The 21,636-nt window shown below is 46.3% G+C and overlaps 1 protein-coding gene across 18 annotated transcripts; it reads right to left on the minus strand.

Annotated features, from left to right (window-relative positions):
* Window positions 1-14,488: 14,488 nt before the first annotated feature.
* LOC125518785 lies at window positions 14,489-19,387 on the minus strand. 18 transcript variants are annotated; one of them, XR_007288114.1, is made up of 6 exons: window positions 17,924-19,387; window positions 17,627-17,816; window positions 17,422-17,507; window positions 15,182-17,333; window positions 14,919-15,017; window positions 14,489-14,845 (listed from the first exon to the last, which is right to left on the minus strand). XR_007288114.1 is itself a non-coding variant. In XM_048683653.1 (3 exons), exons 1-2 carry the CDS (start codon window positions 19,120-19,122, stop codon window positions 17,259-17,261), a joined length of 429 nt encoding a protein of 142 aa, XP_048539610.1. In that variant the 5' UTR covers window positions 19,123-19,387; the 3' UTR covers window positions 14,811-15,274; window positions 17,230-17,258. The 18 variants fall into 18 exon arrangements, 4 of the variants coding, with proteins under 4 accessions (XP_048539610.1, XP_048539611.1, XP_048539609.1 ...); XR_007288117.1 differs by having other exon boundaries at window positions 14,811-16,284; window positions 16,960-17,000; window positions 17,230-17,333; XR_007288116.1 differs by having other exon boundaries at window positions 14,811-15,578; window positions 15,647-15,697; window positions 15,825-17,333.
* Window positions 19,388-21,636: the final 2,249 nt, after the last annotated feature.

Raw genomic sequence — 21,636 nt, forward strand, 5'->3', positions numbered from 1 at the left:
AATAACCCTTTTGGTTCATTTCTATGGTACTTTCTGAATGTCCAAACATGATAATTAAGTGCCTTTCTGAACATAGGCATTGGTGAAGCAAAGGTCCATGCACAACTACTCATGTGCATCAAGTAGTGTAGGGTCATACCATTTCCTCTCCTTCTTCTTCAGTCTTCTCTTCATTCTAGAAGGTAGTAGCGCTACCTCTTCATCTGAATCAGAAGTGCCATCATCACCTGGGAAGCAAATTCACCAACTTCAGGCACATAACCTTCAAATTTGGGAAACTCTGGCTCATTTTGAGCTCTAGAAGTTGGACATGGGTTTAGTCCTCTAGAACTAAGCATTCAAGAGAAGTGGATGAAGAAAGAAAACTTACTCAAAGCCTCCAAATGTTGAAGCCTAGCGGTGGACGCCCACCGTATCAGCAGCGACGACGCTAGCCAAAGCCCTAGCCGCTCTGTATTCAAGTGATGGCTCCTACTACTCTGGTTGTGCTGTAGGTGTAGGTTGGCTCCATGTCAGCGATGTAGGTAATGGCGGCTGCGGTTGTGTAGGCGGCTGCATTGCGAAGCTGCCACTGTCGAGCCAATTCTCCACTTTAGGATACTCTCGGCCCTCCCCCCCGGTGCCACTGAGGGAGTCCTGGATTAGGGGGTCTCCGAACAGCCAGACTATATCCTTTGGCCGGACTGCTGGACTATGAAGATACAAGATTGAAGACTTCGTCCCGTGTCCGGATGGGACTCTACTTGGCGTGGAAGGCAAGCTAGGCAATACGGATATGTATATCTACTCCTTTGTAACTGACCTTGTGTAACCCTAGCCCCCTCCGGTGTCTATATAAACCGGAGAGTTTTAGTCCGTAGGACAACATACAATCATACCATAGGCTAGCTTCTATGGTTTAGCCTCTCCGATCTCGTGGTAGATCAACTCTTGTACTACTCATATTATCAAGAATAATCAAGCAGGATGTAGGGTTTTACCTCCATCAAGAGGGCCCGAACCTGGGTAAAACATCGTGTCCCCAACCTCCTGTTACCATCCGCCTTAGACGCACAGTTCAGGACTCCCTACCCGAGATCCGCCGGTTTTGACACCAACATTGGTGCTTTCATTGAGAGTTCCTCTGTGTCGTCGCCGTTAGGCTTGATGGCTCCTACGATCATCGATAGCGATGCAGTCCAGGGTGAGACTTCTCTCCCCGAACAGATCTTTGTGTTCGGCGGCTTCGCACTGCGAGCCAACTCGCTTGGCCATCTGGAGCAGATCGAGAGCTACGCCCCTGGCCATCAGGTCAGGTTTGGAAGCTTAAACTACACGACCGATATCCGCGGAGACTTGATCTTCGACGGATTCGAGCCCCTGCCTAGTGCGCCACACGATCACAACGAGCATGATTTAGCTCTGCCATCAGACAGTGTCCAGGAGATCACGCCGGCAACTGCTCCGACCCTCAATTCGGAGCCAGCTACGCCATCCATGGGCGGGTGGATAGACCCCACCACGGAGGCCATATCCTCAGCGGCGATCGAGCCGAATATCGACCTTACCCTTCACGAGAGCCGTGATGCCACACTGTCGGATCCTTCCCCGGCCACGGACTCCGAACCGCATGCGCCCGTGCCTATCGAATCCGATTGAGTGCCGATCATGGAGTTTACCTCCGCGGATATCTTTCAGCACTCGCCCTTCGGCGACATACTAAACTCATTAAGGTTTCTCTCCTTGTCAGGAGAGTCCTGGCCGAACTATGTCCGGCAGGATTGGGATGCGGATGACGAAGAAATTCGCCGCCCACCCACCACCCACTTAGTAGCCACTGTCGACGACTTAACCGACATGCTCGACTTCGACTCCGAAGACATCGACGGTATGGACGATGATGCGGGAGGCGAAGAGGAACCACTGCCCAAAGGGCACTGGACAGCCACCTCATCATATGATATATATATACATGGTGGACACACCCAAAGAAGGCAATGGCGACGAGACAGCGGAGGATGACCCCTCCAAGAAGCAACCCAAGCGCTGGCATCAGCGGCGCCACTCTAAGTCTCGCCAAAGCAAAAGCGGTGACCCCGGCACATGAGATAATAGCACTCCAGACAGTGCCGAAGATGACAACAATCCCCTCCAGCAAGATTTAGGGCAGGAGGATGGAGAAGCCAGCCCTCCAGAGAGAGTGGCAGATGGAGAGGCGGAGGATGATAATTACATGACTCCCTCCGAAGACGAGGCAAGCCTCGACGATGACGAATTCGTCGTGCCTGAGGATCTCGCCGAACAAGAGCGCTTCAAGCGCCGACTTATAGCCACGGAAAATAGCCTTAAGAAAAAGCAACAGCAGCTTCAAGCTGATCAAGATTTGCTAGCTGAAAGATGGACTGAAGTCCTTGCGGCCGAGGAATATAAACTCGAACGCCCCTCCAAGAGTTACCCAAAGCGTAGGTTGCTACCCCGACTGGAGGAGGAAGTACTCAAACCTACATCTCCAGCACATGATGCGGCTGACCGGCCACCTCATGGCCGCGATAGAGAGACATTTCAGCCAAAAACTCAGCCCGCACCCCGACGCCACTCAAATAAAAAATGACAAGGCGCGGGGAAACATGCTAGACCTGCGAGACATATTGGAGGACAAAGCAAAATATGGAAGATCGATCTACGGATCACAAGGGAGCGCCACATAGCGGGCAAGACTCATTTGAGCTGCGTCGCGATATAGCCCAGTACAGAGGCGCCGCACACCCTCTATGCTTCACAGACGAAGTGATGGATCACCAAATCCCAGAGGGTTTCAAACCCGTAAATATAGAATCATACGATGACACGACAGATCCTGCGGTATGGATCGAGGATTTCCTCCTGCACATCCACATGGCCCGTGGTGATGATCTACACGCCATCAAATACCTCCCACTCAAGCTCAAAGGACCAGCTCGGCATTGGCTCAACAGCTTGCCAGCAGAGTCCATTGGCTGTTGGGAAGATCTGGAAGCCGCATTCCTCGACAACTTCCAGGGCACTTATGTGCGACCACCAGACGCTGATAACTTGAGCCACATAAATCAACAGCCAGAGGAATCGGCCAGGCAGTTCTGGACACGGTTCCTAACAAAGAAAAATCAAATCGTCGACTGTCCGGATGCAGAGGCCCTAGCAGCTTTCAAGAACAACATCCGTGACGAGTGGCTCGCCCGGCACCTTGGCCAGGAAAAGCCGAAATCTATGGCAGCCCTCACGACACTCATGACCCGCTTTTGTGCGGGAGAAGACAGCTGGCTGGCTCGCAGCAATAACATATCAAAGAACCATGGTACTTCGGATACCAAGGATGGCAATGGCAGGTCACGTCGTAACAAACACAAGCGCCGCATTAACAGCGACAATACCGAGGATACGGCAGTCAATGCCGGATTCAAAGGATCTAAACCCGGTCAGCGGAAAAAGCCATTCAAAAAAGCACTCCGGACCCGTCCAGTTTGGACCGTATACTCGACCGCTCGTGTCAAATACATGGCACCCCCGACAAGCCAGCCAACCACACCAACAGGGATTGTTGGGTGTTCAAGCAGGCCGGCAAGTTAAATGCCGAAAACAAAGATAAGGGGTCACATAGCGATGACGAGGAGGAGCCCCGGCAGCCGAATACCGGAGGACAGAAGAGGTTCCCCCCACAAGTGCGGACGGTGAACATAATATACGCAACCCACATCCCCAAGAGGGAGCGGAAGCGTGCGCTAAGGGACGTATATGCGTTGGAGCCAGTCACCCCAAAGTTCAACCCATGGTCCTCTTGTCCGATCACCTTCGATCGCAGGGACCACCCCACTAGTATCCGTCATGGCAGATTCGCCGCACTGGTCCTAGACCCAATCATTGACGGCTTTCACCTCACTCGAGTCGTTATGGATGGCGGCAACAGCCTGAACCTGCTTTATCAGGACACAGTGTGCAAAATGGGTATAGACCCCTCAAGGATCAAACCCACAAAAACGACCTTCAAAGGCGTCATACCAGGTGTAGAGGCCCATTGCATAGGCTCAGTCACACTGGAGGTGGTCTTCGGATCCCCAGATAACTTCCGAAGCGAGGAGTTAATCTTTGATATAGTCCCGTTCCGTAGTGGCTATCATGCACTGCTCGGGCGAACCACATTTGCGAGATTCAATGCGGTACCGCATTATGCATACCTTAAGCTCAAGATGCCAGGATCTCGGAGGGTCATCACAGTTAATGGAAACACAAAGCGCTCTCTCCGTACGGAGGAGCACACTGCGGCCCTCGCAGCAGAAGCGCAAAGCAGCCTCTTAAGGTACTCCACTAGTTCGGCGATTCAAGACCCGGACACCTTCAAGCGCACCCGGAGTAATCGGCAACAAGACCGCCTGGCACGTTACGAGCTCGCATAGCAATGCGGCCCCATCCCAGTACTAGCCAAACGGCGAAATCTTTGCCACGCGTACATAATTACGCATTGAAAATACCATGGGCATAGGTGGGGAGGGGGGCACGACTACGGCACGCCCCAAGACGCGGCTTAACCGCACTAGGGGCTTCCTGCTTTGTTATTTTTCTCTCTTTCAGGACTTTAATCTTTGGAAACCCTGTCCGGTAGTATGATGGCCGAACACATGATGCAGCAACCAAGGAGGCAGAAAGCTACGTCGCACCATGGAACTCCTAGGTGGATTACGATAATGAGTGAAATACTTGCTTTAATACCATTCTTCAGCTTGCCCTTGGAGGGGACATGTCAAATAGTCCTACTTTTTGCTTATCGCACTACTTGTATCATTCTGCTTTAACGCACCTTTTTGAATAAACAATGCATAGCACTAGACTATTATTGCATTCTATATTCTTCTTTTTATATATATGTATATGTTCATTCATGACATCCAGCACCCGTACACTCTGGTACGGCCAGTACACTAGGGGCTTAAGCATACCCCATATTACGGCGTGAGAAGTCCGAACACTTTCGACAGTGCGGCACCCCAAACTTATAGCATTATATGCGTCAGCTCCGAATCATGTCTTGGGTCAATAGTTGGGTTTGCCCGGCTCCCATGTTTTGGTACCTTACATTCCGCTATATCGGCTAAGGTAGCACTGGGAGAACTACTGCGATTGTGCCCCGGTTCAGCTGGGCTAAGCACCTCAGTAGAGAAAGTTAAAACTGACTGTCATGATAAGGCGAGAGACTGGTCGCTGTTCGAGAGGTTTCGAGTCCCTAAAGACTTATGCCGCTTAGAGGGAGGAGTCGGCTTTGTCCGGCTTAAGGCGTGTATAGCGCCCCAAATTCGGCCCTCTGAATACTAGGGGCTTCTCCGAAATTTAAAATTGTAGAATTCTACGGCTAAGTGAGAGTGATAAAGCATTATAGTCTGATTGCCTTGTTCGTTGCGCTGAGCACCTCCCTTGAAGGGCCCAAAAATGGGAACAAGAGTGCTCAGGTTTATCCCGAACACCCCAACACTCGTGGCATGGGGGAAGAAGCCGACGACTAGCCATCTCTCAGATTTGATAAACAGCCGAATAGAAGGTAATATTTTAAATTCAAACAAGCGTTGCATAGCGCATATGAACAAGTTTTCATACCACAGGATCACACGAGCAAGTTCATTCAAATATTACATCTTTCGCACACTCGTCCGCTACAAGACGGGCACCCTTCAGGACACCCTCATAATACATCTCGGGGTGGCGATGCTCCTTGCCCTGCGGCGGCCCCTCCTTCACCAGCTTCTCGGCGTCCATCTTGGCCCAGTGCACCTTCGCACGGGCAAAAGCCCGGCGTGCACCTTCGATGTAGACGGACCGCTTGAGGACTTCCAGCCGTGGGCAGGCATCCACAAGCCGCCTCACCAGCCGAAGTAGCTGTTGGGAAGGGCGTCGCCAGGCCACATCCGGACTATAAGGCCCCTCATGGCCTGTTCGGCCGCCTTGTGCAGCTCGACCAGTTGCTTCAGCTGGTCACTCATAGGCATCGGGTTTTCGGTCCCAGTATACTGAGACCAGAACAGCTTCTCCATCGAGCTTCCCTCCTCGGCCTGGTAAAACTTTGCGGCATCTGACACGCGGCAGGGCAAATCTGCGAATGCTCCTGGAGAGCTCCGGACTCGGGTAAGTAACAAGTAATTTACTTTCACATGCATGCTTTGCATATTGAATGCCTTACCCGCCGCTATCTTCCTCATCGCCTCAATCTCCTGGAGGGCCTTGTGGGCTTCAGCCTTGGCATTCTTTGCGCTCTCAAGGGCCGCGGAGAGCTCAGACTCTCGCGTCTTCGAGTCAAGCTCCAACGCCTCGTGCTTCGTCACAAGAGCTTGAAGCTCTTGCTGCACCTCGCCCACCCGTGCCTCTTGCTTTCCCCGCTCGGTGCGCTCCTGGGCCGCTTTGTTTTCGGCCTCGCATAGCGCTTGCTTTAGGGTCGCCACTTCGGTCGTGGCCCCTGGCAAATTCATGATGATCCTGTCGTTTTGCAATCGCATCTTTTTTATATATACATATATCTATAGACAAGGTATTACTTACCTTTGTTCTCCTCGAGCTGCCTCTTAGCAAGGCCGAGCTCTTTCTCGGACCCCTCGAGGTCCTGCTTCAGTGTGGCAACCTCCGCAGTCAGTGCGGCAGAGGTCAGCAGCGAAGCCTGCATACGCATACAGACATACTTATATTAGACTCCTGCAGATATTATTTGATCCTCTATTCGGCTTTTCTTTGTGAACACCAAACAGAGCATCAGGGGCTACTGTCTATGCGGTAATAATTTTCCTATATTTTAAATACTTACCTCAAAGCCTATTAGAAGGCTGGCACAGGCTTCAGTCAGTCCGCTCTTGGCGGACTGAACCTTATTGATCACCGCACTCATAACTATTGCGGTGCTCTTCGTCGATGGAAGCGCTGCGAAGCACTCCCAGCAGGCTGTCCGGTGCCTCTGGATGGACAGAGGTCACCGGCACGGGCGTCTTACCCCTTTTGGAAGGGGCCGCCTGCCCGAGTCCGGAGCCACTGGAGGTTCCGGCGTGGTGTTCGGCTGAGAGCCGAACTTGGAGCCCCCGGGAGCCTTGCTCCCTTTGCTCCTGGAGTCCAGAAGGTCGCTTTGACGCGCCTCCGGGACTGTCTCCCCCCGGCTCGGTACCCCTTGAGACAATACCTCGGCATTGTCTGTAGGGCAAGGGGAGGAGGCGGTCAGAAGTGGATCGCTATCCATATTCGACGAATCCAAGGATCCGTCCGACGAGGATATGTCGATACGGGCTTGGGGCGGTATGCATAATCATATTCGGCGTTAGGAGAAGCAGCGCGACAAAGGTATGCTATGAGTTACTCTCGTATCCGAATACTTACGACTTCGCTAGGGGCTTGGCCCTAAGCAGCCACTCGTCTTCGCCTTCGGCGGCGGTGGTGGAGCAGTCCGGAAGAAGAGTCCTTCCCTTCTTGGACCCTTCGGCCTCCCCGGTCATGGCGGCCTTCCTTTTCTTGTGTCCCCCGGCTGGAGGGGGAGCATCTTCATCTTCCTCCTCGTCTTCATGGGAGGAGTGCATCGCGGAGTTATCGGACGATGAGTCTGATACCACCTGGCGCCGGGAACTCTTTAGGGTTCCCTTGGCCTTCTTCTTGGTCTTCTCTGGCACCTTATAAGGAGCCGGAGTCAGCATCTCCGTCAGGAGAGCGTCCGCTGTGTCTTCGGGCAGGGGGGCCGAACAGTCGATCTGTTCCGATGCCTCCACCCAGTCCTGTTAAAGGCATGAGAGCTCAGACCCCACACATGGTTAAGCTATGGGAAATAAATATCCTGCCAAATGTACAGAACTTACCGGATTCGCAGGGCGCTTCACGCTTAGCCCGCGGTCCTCGGTGAGAGAGGGAGGGACCTCGGCGCCCTTGAACAGCACCCTCCAGACGTCTTTGTGCATCGTGTCGAAGAGCTCGCTTAGAGTCTGGTTCCGGGCCCAGTCGAACTCCCATAAGTTGAAATCCCGTTGCTGACACGGGAGGATCCAGCGGAAGAGCATGACTTGGACTATGTTGACAAGGTTAAGTTTCTTGCTTTTCATGTTCCGGATACATTTCTGGAGTCTGTCCAGCTCCACCGATGAACCCCAGGACAGGCCCTTCTCCTTCCAGGAAGTGAGCCGCGCGTGGGGATTCTGGATCGAAACTCGGGGGCCGCCGCCCAGTTGGTGTCGCGCGGCTCGGTGATGTAGAACCACCCTGACTGCAACCCCTTCACGGTCTCCACGAAGGAGCCCTCGAGCCATGCAACGTTGGGCATTTTCCCACCATGGTTCCGCCGCATTCTGCTTGTTGGCCGCCTACAACCTTCGGCTTGATATTGAAGGTCTTCAGCCACAGGACGAAGTGGGGCCGGATGTGGAGGAAAGCCTCGCACACGACGATGAACGTCGAGATGTTGTGGATGAAGTTCGAGGCCATATCGTGAAAGTCCAGCCCATAATAGAACATGAGGCCACGGACAAATGGATGGAGGGGAAACCCCAGTCCGCGGATGAAGTGGGGGAGGAAGACCACCCTCTCGTGAGGTTCTGGGTTAGGGATGACCTGCCCCGCGGCTGGCAGCCAGTGCGCGATGTCCGCGGCTAAGTATCTGGCTCCACGCAACTTTTTGATATGCCCCTCCGTGACGGAGGAGGCCATCCACTTGCCTCCCGCTCCAGAGATGTTTTGGAGAGAGTTGAGGAGGAGGATGCGGACTTGGGCGCTGGAGCTCGAGTGCGCGAGAATGGATGAGCAAGGAGGAAGAAGGCGTGGTTAGAAAAAGGTGAGATCTTATCCCTTTATAAGGGCGGACTAAACTATACGCCCCCACTAGCCTGGTAAAACTCGCTTATCCCCCAAGCACCGTAATTGATGGCGCGGTTGGGTTACCCACGTCCGTATTGATGAGAATCCCGTAATAAGGGGAACACGATCTCTGCTTTGACGAGACATGTCAAGAAACCGCCTTGCGTTATGTGAGGGGCTGGTTAAGGAAAAACGGTTCGAATAATTACCGGGCCATGGCATGATGTCTTGCTGCCAAAACGTGTCAGCAGATTGGATTTGTGGAAATATTATTCTCTCTACGGTGGTATGTGGAACTTATTTTGCAGGGTCGGACACTATCTTTGTATTCAAATTCTTCCGTGGTGTATTCAGAGGAGGAACCCGCCTTGCAATGCCGAAGGCAACACTGCACGCCGGACTCATCGTCATTGAAGCCTGGTTCAGGGGCTACTGAGGGAGTCCTGGATTAGGGGGTCTCCGGACAGCCGGACTATATCCTTTGGCCGAACTGTTGGACTATGAAGATACAAGATTGAAGACTTCATCCCGTGTCCGGATGGGACTCTACTTGGCGTGGAAGGAAAGCTAGGCAATACGGATATGTATATCTCCTCCTTTGTAACCGACCTTGTGTAACCCTAGCCCCCTCTAATGTCTATATAAACTGGAGGGTTTTAGTCCGTAGGACAACATACAATCATACCATAGGCTAGCTTCTCGGGTTTAGCCTCTCCGATCTCGTGGTAGATCAACTCTTGTACTACTCATATTATCAAGAATAATCAAGCAGGACGTAGGGTTTTACCTCCATCAAGAGGGCCCGAACCTGGGTAAAACATCGTGTCCCCAGCCTCCTGTTACCATCCGCCTTAGACGCACAGTTCGGGACCCCCTACCCGAGATCCGTCGGTTTTGACACCAACAGCCACCCTCCCATAGAGTCACCGCCGTCGAGTGGTTTCGCCGCTGTCACCGGCATAGCCTAGGTCTACCAGATCGAGGGAGAGCGAGGAGAGAGAGAGAGAGAGAGTGAGAGGGAGGGAACCGGCTCGGGTCGTCTTGACCAGGTCGGAATGGTCGCGTCCTAATGGACGTCAGCATGCACGGCATCTGCCAGAGCCCACGTGGACCTGACGGGTGGGCCAGTGATAACCCGCAAGTATAGGGGATCGCAACAGTTTTCGAGGGTAGAGTATTCAACCCAAATTTATTGATTCGACACAAGGGGAGCCAAAGAATATTCTCAAGTATTAACAGTTGATTTGTCAATTCAACCGCACCTGAAAGACTTAATATCTGCAGCAAAGTATTTAGTAGCAAAGTAGTATGGAAGTAACGGTAACGGTGGTGATACGTCTCCAACGTATCTATAATTTTAGATTGCTCCTTGCTATATTATCTACTGTTTTGGACTATATTGGGCTTTATTTTACACTTTAATATTATTTTTGGGACTAACCTATTAACCGGAGGCCCAGCCCAGAATTGGTGTTTTTTTGCCTATTTCAGTGTTTCGGATAAACAGAATATCAAATGGAGTCCAAACGGAATAAAATCTTCGGGAACGTGATTTTCTCACCGAACGTGATCCAGGAGACTTGGACCCTACTCCAGGGGGTCAAAGAGGAGGTCACGAGGGTGGGGAGCGCGCCCCGCCCCCTAGGGCGCGCCCCCCTGCCTCGTGGGCCCCTCAGTGCTCCACCGACGTACTTCTTCCTCCTATATATACACACGTACCCCCAAACGATCAGAACAGGAGCCAAAAACCTAATTCCACTGCCGCAACTTTCTGTATCCACGAGATCCCATCTTGGGGCCTGTTCCGGAGCTCCGCCGGAAGAGGCCGTCATCACGGAGGGCTTCTACATCATCCTAGCCCCTCCGATGAAGTGTGAGTAGTTTACCTCAGACCTTCGGGTCCATAGAGAGTAGCTAGATGGCTTTTTCTCTCTCTTTGAATCTCAATACAAAGTTCTCCCCCTCTCTTGTGGAGATCTATTCGATGTAATCTTCTTTTTGCGGTGTGTTTGTTGAGACCGATGAATTGTGGGTTTATGATCAAGTCTATCTATGAATAATATTTGAATCTTCTCTGAATTCTTTTATGTATGATTGGTTATCTTTGCAAGTCTCTTCGAATTATCCGTTTGGTTTGGCCAACTAGATTGGTAGTTCTTGCCATGGAAGAAGTGCTTAGCTTTGGGTTCGATCTTGCGGTGTCCTTACCCAGTGACAGAAGGGGCAGCAAGGCACGTATTGTATCGTTGCCATCGAGGATAACAAGATGGGGTTTATTTCATATTGCATGAATTTATCTCTCTACATCATGTCATCTTGCTTAAGGTGTTACTCTGTTTTTAACTTAATACTCTAGATGCCTACTGGATAGCGGTCGATGAGTGGAGTAATAGTAGTAGATGCAGAATCGTTTCGATCTACTTGTCACGGACGTGATGCCTATATACATGATCATGCCTAGATATTCTCATAACTATGCTCAATTATGTCAATTGCTCAACAGCAATTTGTTCACCCACCGTAGAATACTTATGCTCTTGAGAGAAGCCACTAGTGAAACCTATGGCCCCCGGGTCTATTCTCACCATATCAATCTCCATCACTTTAATCTTGCTTTGCTTTTTTTTTACTTTGCTTTTACTTTTTACTTTGCATCTTTATACCAAAAATATTATATCTATCAGATCTCATTCTCGTAAGTGACCGTGAAGGGATTGACAACCCCTAATCGCGTTGGTTGCGAGTAACTATCGCTTTGTGCGGGTACGAGGGACTTGAGCGTGGCCTCCTACTGGATTGATACCTTGGTTCCCAAAAACTGAGGGAAATACTTACGCTACTCTGCTGCATCATCCCTTCCTCTTTGGGGAAAACCAACGCAAGCTCAAGACGTAGCAAGAAGGATTTCTGGCGCCGTTGCCGGGGAGTCTGCGCAAAAAGTCAACATACCAAGTACCCATCACAATCCCTATCTCTCGCATTACATTATTTGCCTGCCTCTCGTTTTCCTCTCCCCCAATTCACCCTTGCCGTTTTATTCGCCCTCTCTCTCTATCCTCCCTCTCTATTTGCCTCTTTTGCCCACTTGCTTTTTGTTTGCTCGTGTGTTAGATTGCTTGTTTGTCGCGATGGCTCAAGATACTACCAAATTGTGCGACTTCACCAATACCAATAATAATGATTTCCTTAGCACTCCGATTGCTCCTCTTACCGATACCGAATCTTGTGAAATTAATACTGCTTTGTTGAATCTTGTTATGAAAGATCAATTCGCCGTCCTTCCTAGTAAAGATGCCGCTACTCATCTGAATAGCTTCGTTGATTTATGTGATATGCAAAATAAAAAAGATGTCAATAATGATGTCGTTAAATTGAAGCTATTTCCTTTTGCGCTTAGAGATCGTGCTAAAGCTTGGTTTTCGTCTTTGCCTAAAAATAGTATTGATTCATGGAACAAGTGCAAAGATGCTTTTATCTCTAAGTATTTTCCTCCCGCTAAGATCATCTCTCTTAGAAACGATATTATGAATTTTAAGCAACTTGATCATGAACATGTTGCACAAGCTTGGGAGATAATGAAATTAATGATAATTTCCCTACTCATGGTTTGAATTTGTGGATGATTATACACAATTTTTATGCTGGATTGAATTTTGCTTCTAGAAATCTTTTAGATTCGGCCGCGGGAGGCACTTTTATGGAAATCACTTTAGGAGATGCTACTAAACTCCTAGATAATATTATGGTTAATTATTCTCAATGGCATACTGAAAGATCTTCTAATAAAAAGGTGCATGCGATAGAAGAAATTAATGTGTTGAGTGGAAAGATGGATGAACTTATGAAATTATTTGCTACTAAGAGTGTTTCTTCTGATCCTAATGATATGCCTTTGTCTACTTTGATTGAGAATAACAATGAATCTATGGATGTGAATTTTGTTGGTAGGAATAATTTTGGTAACAACGCTTATAGAGGGAATTTTAATCCTAGGCCATATCCTAGTAATCCTTCTAATAACTATGGGAATTCCTACAACAACTCTTATGGAAATTATAATAAGATGCCCTCTGAATTTGAGAATAGTGTTAAAGAATTTATGAATTCACAAAAGAATTTTAATGCTTTGCTTGAGGAGAAATTGCTTAAAGTTGATGATTTGGCTAGAAACATTGATAGAATTTCTCTTGAGGTTGATTCTTTAAAGCTTAGATCTATTCCTCCTAATCATGATATTAATGAGTCTCTCAAAGCCATGAGAATTTCCATTGATGAGTGCAAGGAAAGAACCGCTAGGATGCGTGCTTCCAAAGATGCCTTTATTAAAGCGTGTTCCTCCAATTCCTATGAAAATCAAGATGAAGATCTAGAAGTTATTGATGTGTCCCCTATTAAATCTTTGTTTTGCAATATGAATCTTGATGAAACTGAATATGATCTTCCTTTACCTAGAAGGCGTTCTAAAAATTCGGAGTATTTAGATCTTAATGATGAAATTGATGAAAGTGGGATTGAAAGAAATAAAAATCTAGATGTTGCTAAACCCACTATATTGGATTTTAAGGAATTTAATTATGAAAGTTGTTCTTTAATTGATTGTATTTCCTTGTTGCAATCCGTGCTAAATTCTCCACATGCTTATAGTCAAAATAGAGCCTTCACCGAACATATTGTTGATGCCTTGATGCAATTTTATGAAGAAAAACTTGAGTTGAAAGTTTCTATCCCTAGAAAACTCTATGGTGAGTGGGAACCAACTATTAAAATTAAAATTAAAGATCATGAGTTTCATGCTTTGTGTGATTTGGGTGCTAGTGTCTCTACTATTCCCAAGACTTTGTGTGATTTACTAGATTTCCGTAATTTTGATGATTGCTCTCTAAACTTACATCTTGCGGATTCCACTATTAAGAAACCTATGGGAAGAATTAATGATGTTCTTATTGTTGAAAATAGGAATTATGTGCCCGTAGATTTCATTGTTCTTGATATAGATTGCAATCCTTCTTGCCCTATTATTCTTGGTAGACCTTTCCTTAGAACGGCTTGTGCGATTATTGATATGAAGGAAGGGAATATTAGATTTCAATTTCCATTAAAAAAGGGCATGAAACACTTTCCAAGAAAGAAAATAAAATTACCATATGAAACTATCATGAAAGTCACTTATGGATTGCCTACCAAAGATGGCAATACCTAGATCTATCCTCGCTTTTATGCCTAGCTAGGGGCGTTAAACGATAGCGCTTGTTGGGAGGTAACCCAATTTTATTTTTATTCCTTGCTTTTTGCTCCTGCTTAATAATAAATAAATTATCTAGCCTCTGTTTTGGTTGTGTTTTTTGTGTTTAACTAGCACAAATGCCCGTGCGTTGCAACGGGAGAGAATTTTTTTTGGCATGCACTCAATTTTTCTAAGAAATATATATGCAAGCACAACCCCCATGTTTCGCTACGAAGAAAGTGCTAGTTACCCTGTCCACCTAAACACCGAACTCAAAACATCCGACTGCATGGCACGGCAACATCAGAATGTTGCCACCCAGGGAGGTGTTGCAACGGGATATTAATATCCTTGAACCCACACATCTAAACAGATAAATATCAAGCCAAATAACTGTTACATTGAACCGCTAAATTCTGGCATGCAAACGGAAGACAATGACAATCTCCATTTATCAAAGAACAAAAAATTGTATGAAACTAAAACAATAAATTTGGTCTCATACTATGAATAATTCATAATACAACAACAACAACTTATCAGGTCAAGGGTACAAATTATTTCTAGTGAAGTGCAGAACCCATGGGTGATTGACCTTACAAATATGATAATTCTGGTAACAAAATTGCTTGTCTTTTCCATATGCGCCAAAATGATCCTTGATAGAACACATGGATATAGTTCAAAAATGAACCGAGGATCAGAAGCTCGTGGATTGACGCGTTTCAAATTTAGTATGAACATGAGTAAAATAATTATAATAATTTATGACTGGACTGGAAATGTGATCTCCTCTGTGGATCACACCTGCAAAATAATGATATAATGTACTTGAATCTAGGAAAAAACTTATATGTAAAATTTTAGATAAGACTAATACCAAGCTGTGCATGTCTAGTTGTCCTGCTGAGCTCCATCTCAGCTGCAATCTCTGGACCAACTCACTTCTTAGCGATCAACAATGAGCGCAGGCAAGTCACTATGACAACACAGGAATGTCTCACAACAGATGTATCCAATAATTCAAACCGGCAGTTAAGCATCACTATGTACATTGTTGATGAAGACCCTAATACAGTGTTGCTGATTCAGAAAATAAATATGCAAAGCTGATGCTACTATTTTCAGGTATATACACAGTACCAAATAGAGGTAGGTTCATCAGTGAATATGTGAGTCCTTGATTGCACTGTCATCAAAAAAGCTGCTCATTGCCCATGTTTGTCTCCCAATTAGCTACAAACAGACAATAAGGTCAACTAAAAATGCACATTTTCATTAAGTTAAAAGCATAGCCTGCAAAATGAATCAGATGCCAAGATTTCACTATTCTTTAGTGCATTGAAGATCAATGGAAAACGCAAATCAGCAAAGGCCTGCAATCAAGGTATTTCATTCAAGTTTGTAGCATTGTGATCAGGTCTGCAGTTATGGTATTCCATTCAGGTTTGTAGCATTGAGATCATTGTCGTGTCTTGGTAACCATCATGATGTACAGCCCCGGAGATGTCAGCCGACAATACCAGCATCCATTGCAAATCTGCAACTATGTATCAGCACCTTGTGCACGTGCATGCCTGTAAGACAACTAACTCATGGGCTTCTTACCTGCTGTTCCTAATCGTTCTTCCTTGGACTTCAGTTTGGAATATTGACGGCCTAACAAATCAAAAGCATTTCAATCCATCTCATCAATCAGCTTATGTGCTAGCTCAGAGCGCCCAACCTTTTCAGGTCACTGATCAGTGGATGGTGGATATATAAATCAAAGGCTGGTGTAACTTACACACACTTGGACTCGGGCATCACCTTCAGATCATGGTGGACACCGTCTGGTCCAGTCCGATCCCTGACCAAGTCGTTGTTTGGATTGGCAGGTGGGCTATGTGAGCGAGTGATGTGAGGAAGCGGACGACGTGCGCGAGTGCCAACGTGCCCGACAAATTAACTGACAACTGAAACTTTGATGAAACTGATGAACTGAATTTTCTGAATCTGATGAAACTAAATCTGACGAAACTGAAAATGTCGAATCTGAGGGAACTTCAGGACAACATAGGTGGCACCGTAGTGGCCTCGTTCGAAGGTTGCTGCAGCCTCAGAGGGAGCTGCACGAGGGAGGGGCAGCCGAGTTGGTCGTCATCCCTTGTCGTGGATCATTGGAGCTGCGGGTCGCAGGTGGCGGAAGAGCATATCCGGGGCTGGGAGGAGTAGCCGCGGGTCGCCGCATATAGGGCGCGTCAATCCTGTATGGGCAGCCAGCATACCCAATCAGGATTAAGTCACGAACCCGCAATCCTGATGAAGTCAGATCTCTCAATAATAGGCTCCCGGTGTGATGCAAATGCTAGCAGTATGTGTACTTCTTAAATTAAGTGACACAAGTTCATACAATAATTAGAAGGTTCAGTACACTTTTCTGTTTCAGATTCTTTTTCTTGTGATGCGGCCAAGAAATTCTCCTATAGTTGCAAAAATCATTATTCATAGTTTAATAGTAATAATGTTCAGGCAGGCACACATTTATTGCTAAATGTCCGTGCCAACTATGACATCAGAGGTCTCCCGTTGTATCTGGAGTAGTGAATCCGAAACTTTTTGTTCTACTGAACCTATATAAATCTCAGATTCTCAATCCAAGAGCTTCTAACTCTTCTCCTCGACATCAGTAACGCCCATTTGTATCTCAATTATGGTATGGAGTGAAATCTAGGGTAAAATAGAAATGATTGAATAGGCTCAGCAATGCTTTTGCAAGTTTAAAACACAACTTTCAGTGATGGGAGAATATCAAAATTTCATGTTACCTACATGTTCAGTAAAACATGAGTACATTGCTTGCAATACGGCCTATAAGTAGGATCAAGATTTCAAGATCGGCGTTTCTGCACAAGAGAGTTTCACCAACAGTAGCAAGTTACCTGGTGGGGTATAACAACCACTGCTGCTCGCTGGAGTCCGACTGTGACGACGTATTCATATGTAAATATATATTCAATAAATATGTAAAGCCCAAATCTGTATTTTATCAATTTATTGAAGCTATAACTTTTATATTTTAGCACGACATGATTAATATAGAAAATTATGTAGGTTTGCAGCATGATAATTATCAAAATGACTTTGTATATAAACTACCAATAAGATATTCCAAGTTGTTCCGAAAATAACAGAGAAATGTTACTACATACCCATACTCCTCAGGCATATTTTTCTGTCGTTATTCATACGTCATTGCATCACACACACACAAACACACACCAGAATTGATCGCATCAAGTGTACTCCATTGCATCTGCCAACATTAATTGCGATATATGTCAGTGTACATAGATATCAAGAAAACTTACAAACTTTCATAGAAATAACTTCAGGAATCTTACAGTTGGAGTTGCTGTCAAAATTATTCTCCATAGATCACGTGCTAGTTTTTTTTCTTTCTTTTTTTGCCTAAAGCTCTCCATCTTCACTGCATAATTGTTACGTAGGTTGAAGTGGACCTTGTTAGATCAATACAATAGGCTAATTCCCATAAGAGAAATGATTTTGCAGGATACTTCGACAAATAAGTTAATGAAATTTTGCAACCTGGTAAGCAAAAGAGGTAGGCGCAAGATGAGAATTCACATGCAGTTGCAGAATAAATATGATGTGTCACCAATTAAATTGCTCTTGTCATATTTGTTAATCATAATGGCAATCTTGGGGGAAGAAGTAGAGGGCCCTAAAGCAGGTAGGACGACACGGAGGCAGACCATGTGTGCCGCAGCTTGCGGAACTGAAATTTAAACCAGCAGCAGTTCAGGTTACATGAGAAAACTGGAAATAGTTATTTACTAAGGTTTAGTCAATATAAGGAAAAGACGGGTAGAAAGCATACTGTACCCGATTCATGGTACATGTCTCTGAGTCTTTCAACAATCTTATAGCCCTGATCCTTGTCCCTTTCTTTAGAAACACTGAAATCCTCCTCAAACTTAGAAATTCAGACTATACTGCTTAGCGGCAGTATAACACCCTGACCTGAACTCTTTATTTGGTGCCAGGTAGCACTTTGATGCCGTGTTTATATGTTCCAAAACTGTAGGTGGACTGGTGGAGTACTACTTCAGTGATGAGGATCTTCTGATGCATATCATGCCATCAATTACCTCTCTTTGGACATCTTCCTTAATTTAGTAACTCAATTTTCTAATGGGAAACTAATGGCGGAGATCCTATAGACCTCTGATGCAAATTACCTATCCACGACAGTCATAGAACGATCAAGCTATTCTTTTTCTTTACTAATATTGCGGGTCGTACAGATCCGGCCAGACCTCACCGCCGACAGGGAGGCATTGAGGTGGGGGCCATGTTCGTCGTGATACTCATTAGCATGGCAATGAGAGGTCCTTCCGGCCCAGCGGCTTCATCAACCAGCGCGTGTGCCACTGCCATATACAAGAATCATCTACACAGAATTTCTGTTTAGTGCGTTCATGCCTTTTTAATTTGCAAGTGATCGATGCGTGGACTGCCGGAACATGCATTCGGCGGTGGTGCAGACACTACAACAAACACAATCAATTCAAAGTCAGAAACAGAAAAGGGATAAGCAACAGCTAGACCATTCACCAATTGTAGTAACTGCTTCATCTTACAGGCCACACAACTTCAAGAGCATAGCAAGCAAGCAAGCAGAAGCAAAAAAACTGAAGCAACAAAGATAAAAGTCAAACAGCACTCACCGACGGCAACTGGAGCTCTGCGCGGCCCCTGCCAGCGCCATCGCAGACCACCAGCTCGAACGGCCCTACCATGTCACGGACCCTAACGCCGGAGCCGAACGCCAGGTCGCCATCGCCGGTCACAAAGTCGACCCCATCGGGCCCGACCACCTCCTCCACCGCGGGGGCGTCGGGGCGGCTCCAGTCGACGGCCCCGTCGGAGGCCCGCGCCAGCGCGACCGTGGGGCCCCACGCGGGCGGGGAACTCGTAGCACTACACGGCGTCGACGAGCGCGCCCTCGGCGTCGAGCGGCCAAACCCGGACCTCGGCGTCGGGGTCCCAGCCGTACTTGTCGACGATGGCGTCGACGACATCGTCGAAGAAGGTGGGATCCGGGGCAGGCACCGGCTGATGGCCCGCGAAGGCGTAGGCGTGGGAGGAGGCGTTGGAGATGGCCGCGAGCGGGGACAGCGAGGAGCAGCGCGAGGAGAAGTAGGAGGATCGGGCAGGCGTAGGAGGTCCGATCCCCCCGGAGGCCCGGACCAGCGCCGCCGCCATCTTCGTCCTCATGGTGTGTTGGGGACGACGGCCTGGAGTCGGGATTGGGGCAGGCAGAGACCGGGCATTGCGTCCGTCCGTTCGGGTGAGAACGAATCATTTTTTTTACTTATTACTACTAACTTAAATCTGGAGTGCGGGTTAATTACTAAAAATTTGAGGGAGTGTTTTGCAAAAACGCCGCGACGATGAACCCGAAGACTCAGGACATGCCAAGTAGAACCGTTGGGAAGACTTGGGGAAAGTCTTGTTAAACTTGCTGTAAAAAATAGAAACTTTAGCGCTCACGAGAACTGCTGTCATTTTTATTTGAAGATTGATATTTAGTTAATTCCTTTTGCAGATGATTAATAGATAAATTCCTCACGTCCAGCAATTTATTTTAGATTTTTTGGGGTTCCAGATCTTGCGCTAGCTACAGATTACTACAGACTGTTCTGTTTTTGACAGATTCTGTTTTTCGTATGTTGTTTGCTTATTTTGATGAATCTATGGCTAGTAAAATAGTTTATAATCCATAGAGAAGTTGGAATACAGTAGGTTTAACACCAATATAAATAAATAAATAGTTCATTACAGTATCTTGAAGTGGTCTTTTGTTTTCTTTTGCTAACGGAGCTCACGAGTTTTCTATTTTGAGTTTTGTGTTGTGAAGTTTTCAAGTTTTGGGTGAATTTTTTTGATGGATCATGGAACAAGGAGTGGCAAGAGCCTAAGCTTGGGGATGCCCATGGCGCCCCTAAAATAATCCAAAGACACCAAAAAGTCAAAGCTTGGGCATCCCCTCTTTCGTCTATTTCCATCGGTAATTTACTTGGAGCTATATTTTTATTCACCAACATGATATGTGTTTTGCTTGGAGCGTCTTGTATTATTTGTGTCTTTGTGTATTAGTATGCCACAATCATCCTTACTGTACACACCTTTTGATAGAGCCATACATGAATTAAAATTTGATAGAATACTCTATGTGCTTCACTTATATCTCTTGAGCTAGTTAATTTTGCTCTATGTGCTTCACTTATATCTTTTGAGTGTTATAATTTTGCTCTATGTGCTTCACTTAGATCTTTTAATCTCTCATGCTTTACTTAAATTATTTTGAGAGTCTCTTAATAGCATGGTAATTTGCTTAATAATAATATGCTTGGTATTCAAGATTTGTGAAACTTTCTTTTGAGTGTGTTGAATACTAAGAAAAGATTGAAGCATGATAATTGTTTTGAGATATGGAGGTGATAATATTAAAGTCATGCTAGTTGAGTAGTTGTGAATTTAAAGAACACTTGTGTTAAAGTTTGTGATTCCCGTAGCATGCACGTATGGTGAACCGTTATGTGATGAAGTCGGAGCATGATTTATTTATTGATTGTCTTCCTTATGAGTGGCGGTCGGGGACGAGCGATGGTCTTTTCCTACCAATCTATCCCCCTAGGAGCATGCGTGTAATACTTTGCTTTGATAACTTCTAGATTTTTGCAATAAGTATATGAGTTCTTTATGACTAATGTTGAGTCCATGGATTATACGCACTCTCACCCTTCCACCTTTGCTAGCCTCTCTAATACCGCGCATCTTTCGCCAGTATCATACACCTACCATATACCTTCCTCAAAACAGCCACCATACCTACCTATTATGGCATTTCCATAGCCATTCTGAGATATATTGCCATGCAACTTTCCACCATCTAGTTCATCATGACATATTCATCATTGTCATATTGCTTAGCATGATCATGTAGTTGACATAGTATTTGTGGCAAAGCCACCGTTCATAATTTTTTCATACTTGTCACTCTTGATTCATTGCATATCCTGGTACACCACCGGAGGCATCCATATAGAGTCATACTTTGTTTTAGAATCGAGTTGTAATCACTGAGTTGTAAATAAATAAAAGTGTGATGATCATCATTCAATAGAGCATTGTCCCAAATAAAAAAAGAGAAAGGCCAAAGAAAAAAAAGAAGGCCCCAAAAAAGGGGCAATGCTACTATCCTTTTTTCCACACTTGTGATTCAAAGTAGCACCATGATATAGCGAGTCTCATATATTGTGCTTCAAAGTAGCACCATGTCTTTCATATAGAGAGTCTCATATGTTGTCACTTTCATATACTAGTGGGAATTTTTCATTATAGAACTTGGCTTATATATTCCAATGATGGGCTTCCTCAAAATTGCCCTAGGTCTTCTTGAGCAAACAAGTTGGATGCACACCCACTTAGTTTCTTTTGTTGATCTTTCATACATTTATAACTCTAGTGCATCCGTTGCATGGCAATCCCTACTCACTCACATTGATATCTATTGATGGGCATCTCCATAG

The sequence above is a fragment of the Triticum urartu genome, chromosome 7 (genome assembly GCF_003073215.2).
Source record: "Triticum urartu cultivar G1812 chromosome 7, Tu2.1, whole genome shotgun sequence".
NCBI classification, from domain to species: Eukaryota; Viridiplantae; Streptophyta; class Magnoliopsida; order Poales; family Poaceae; genus Triticum; species Triticum urartu.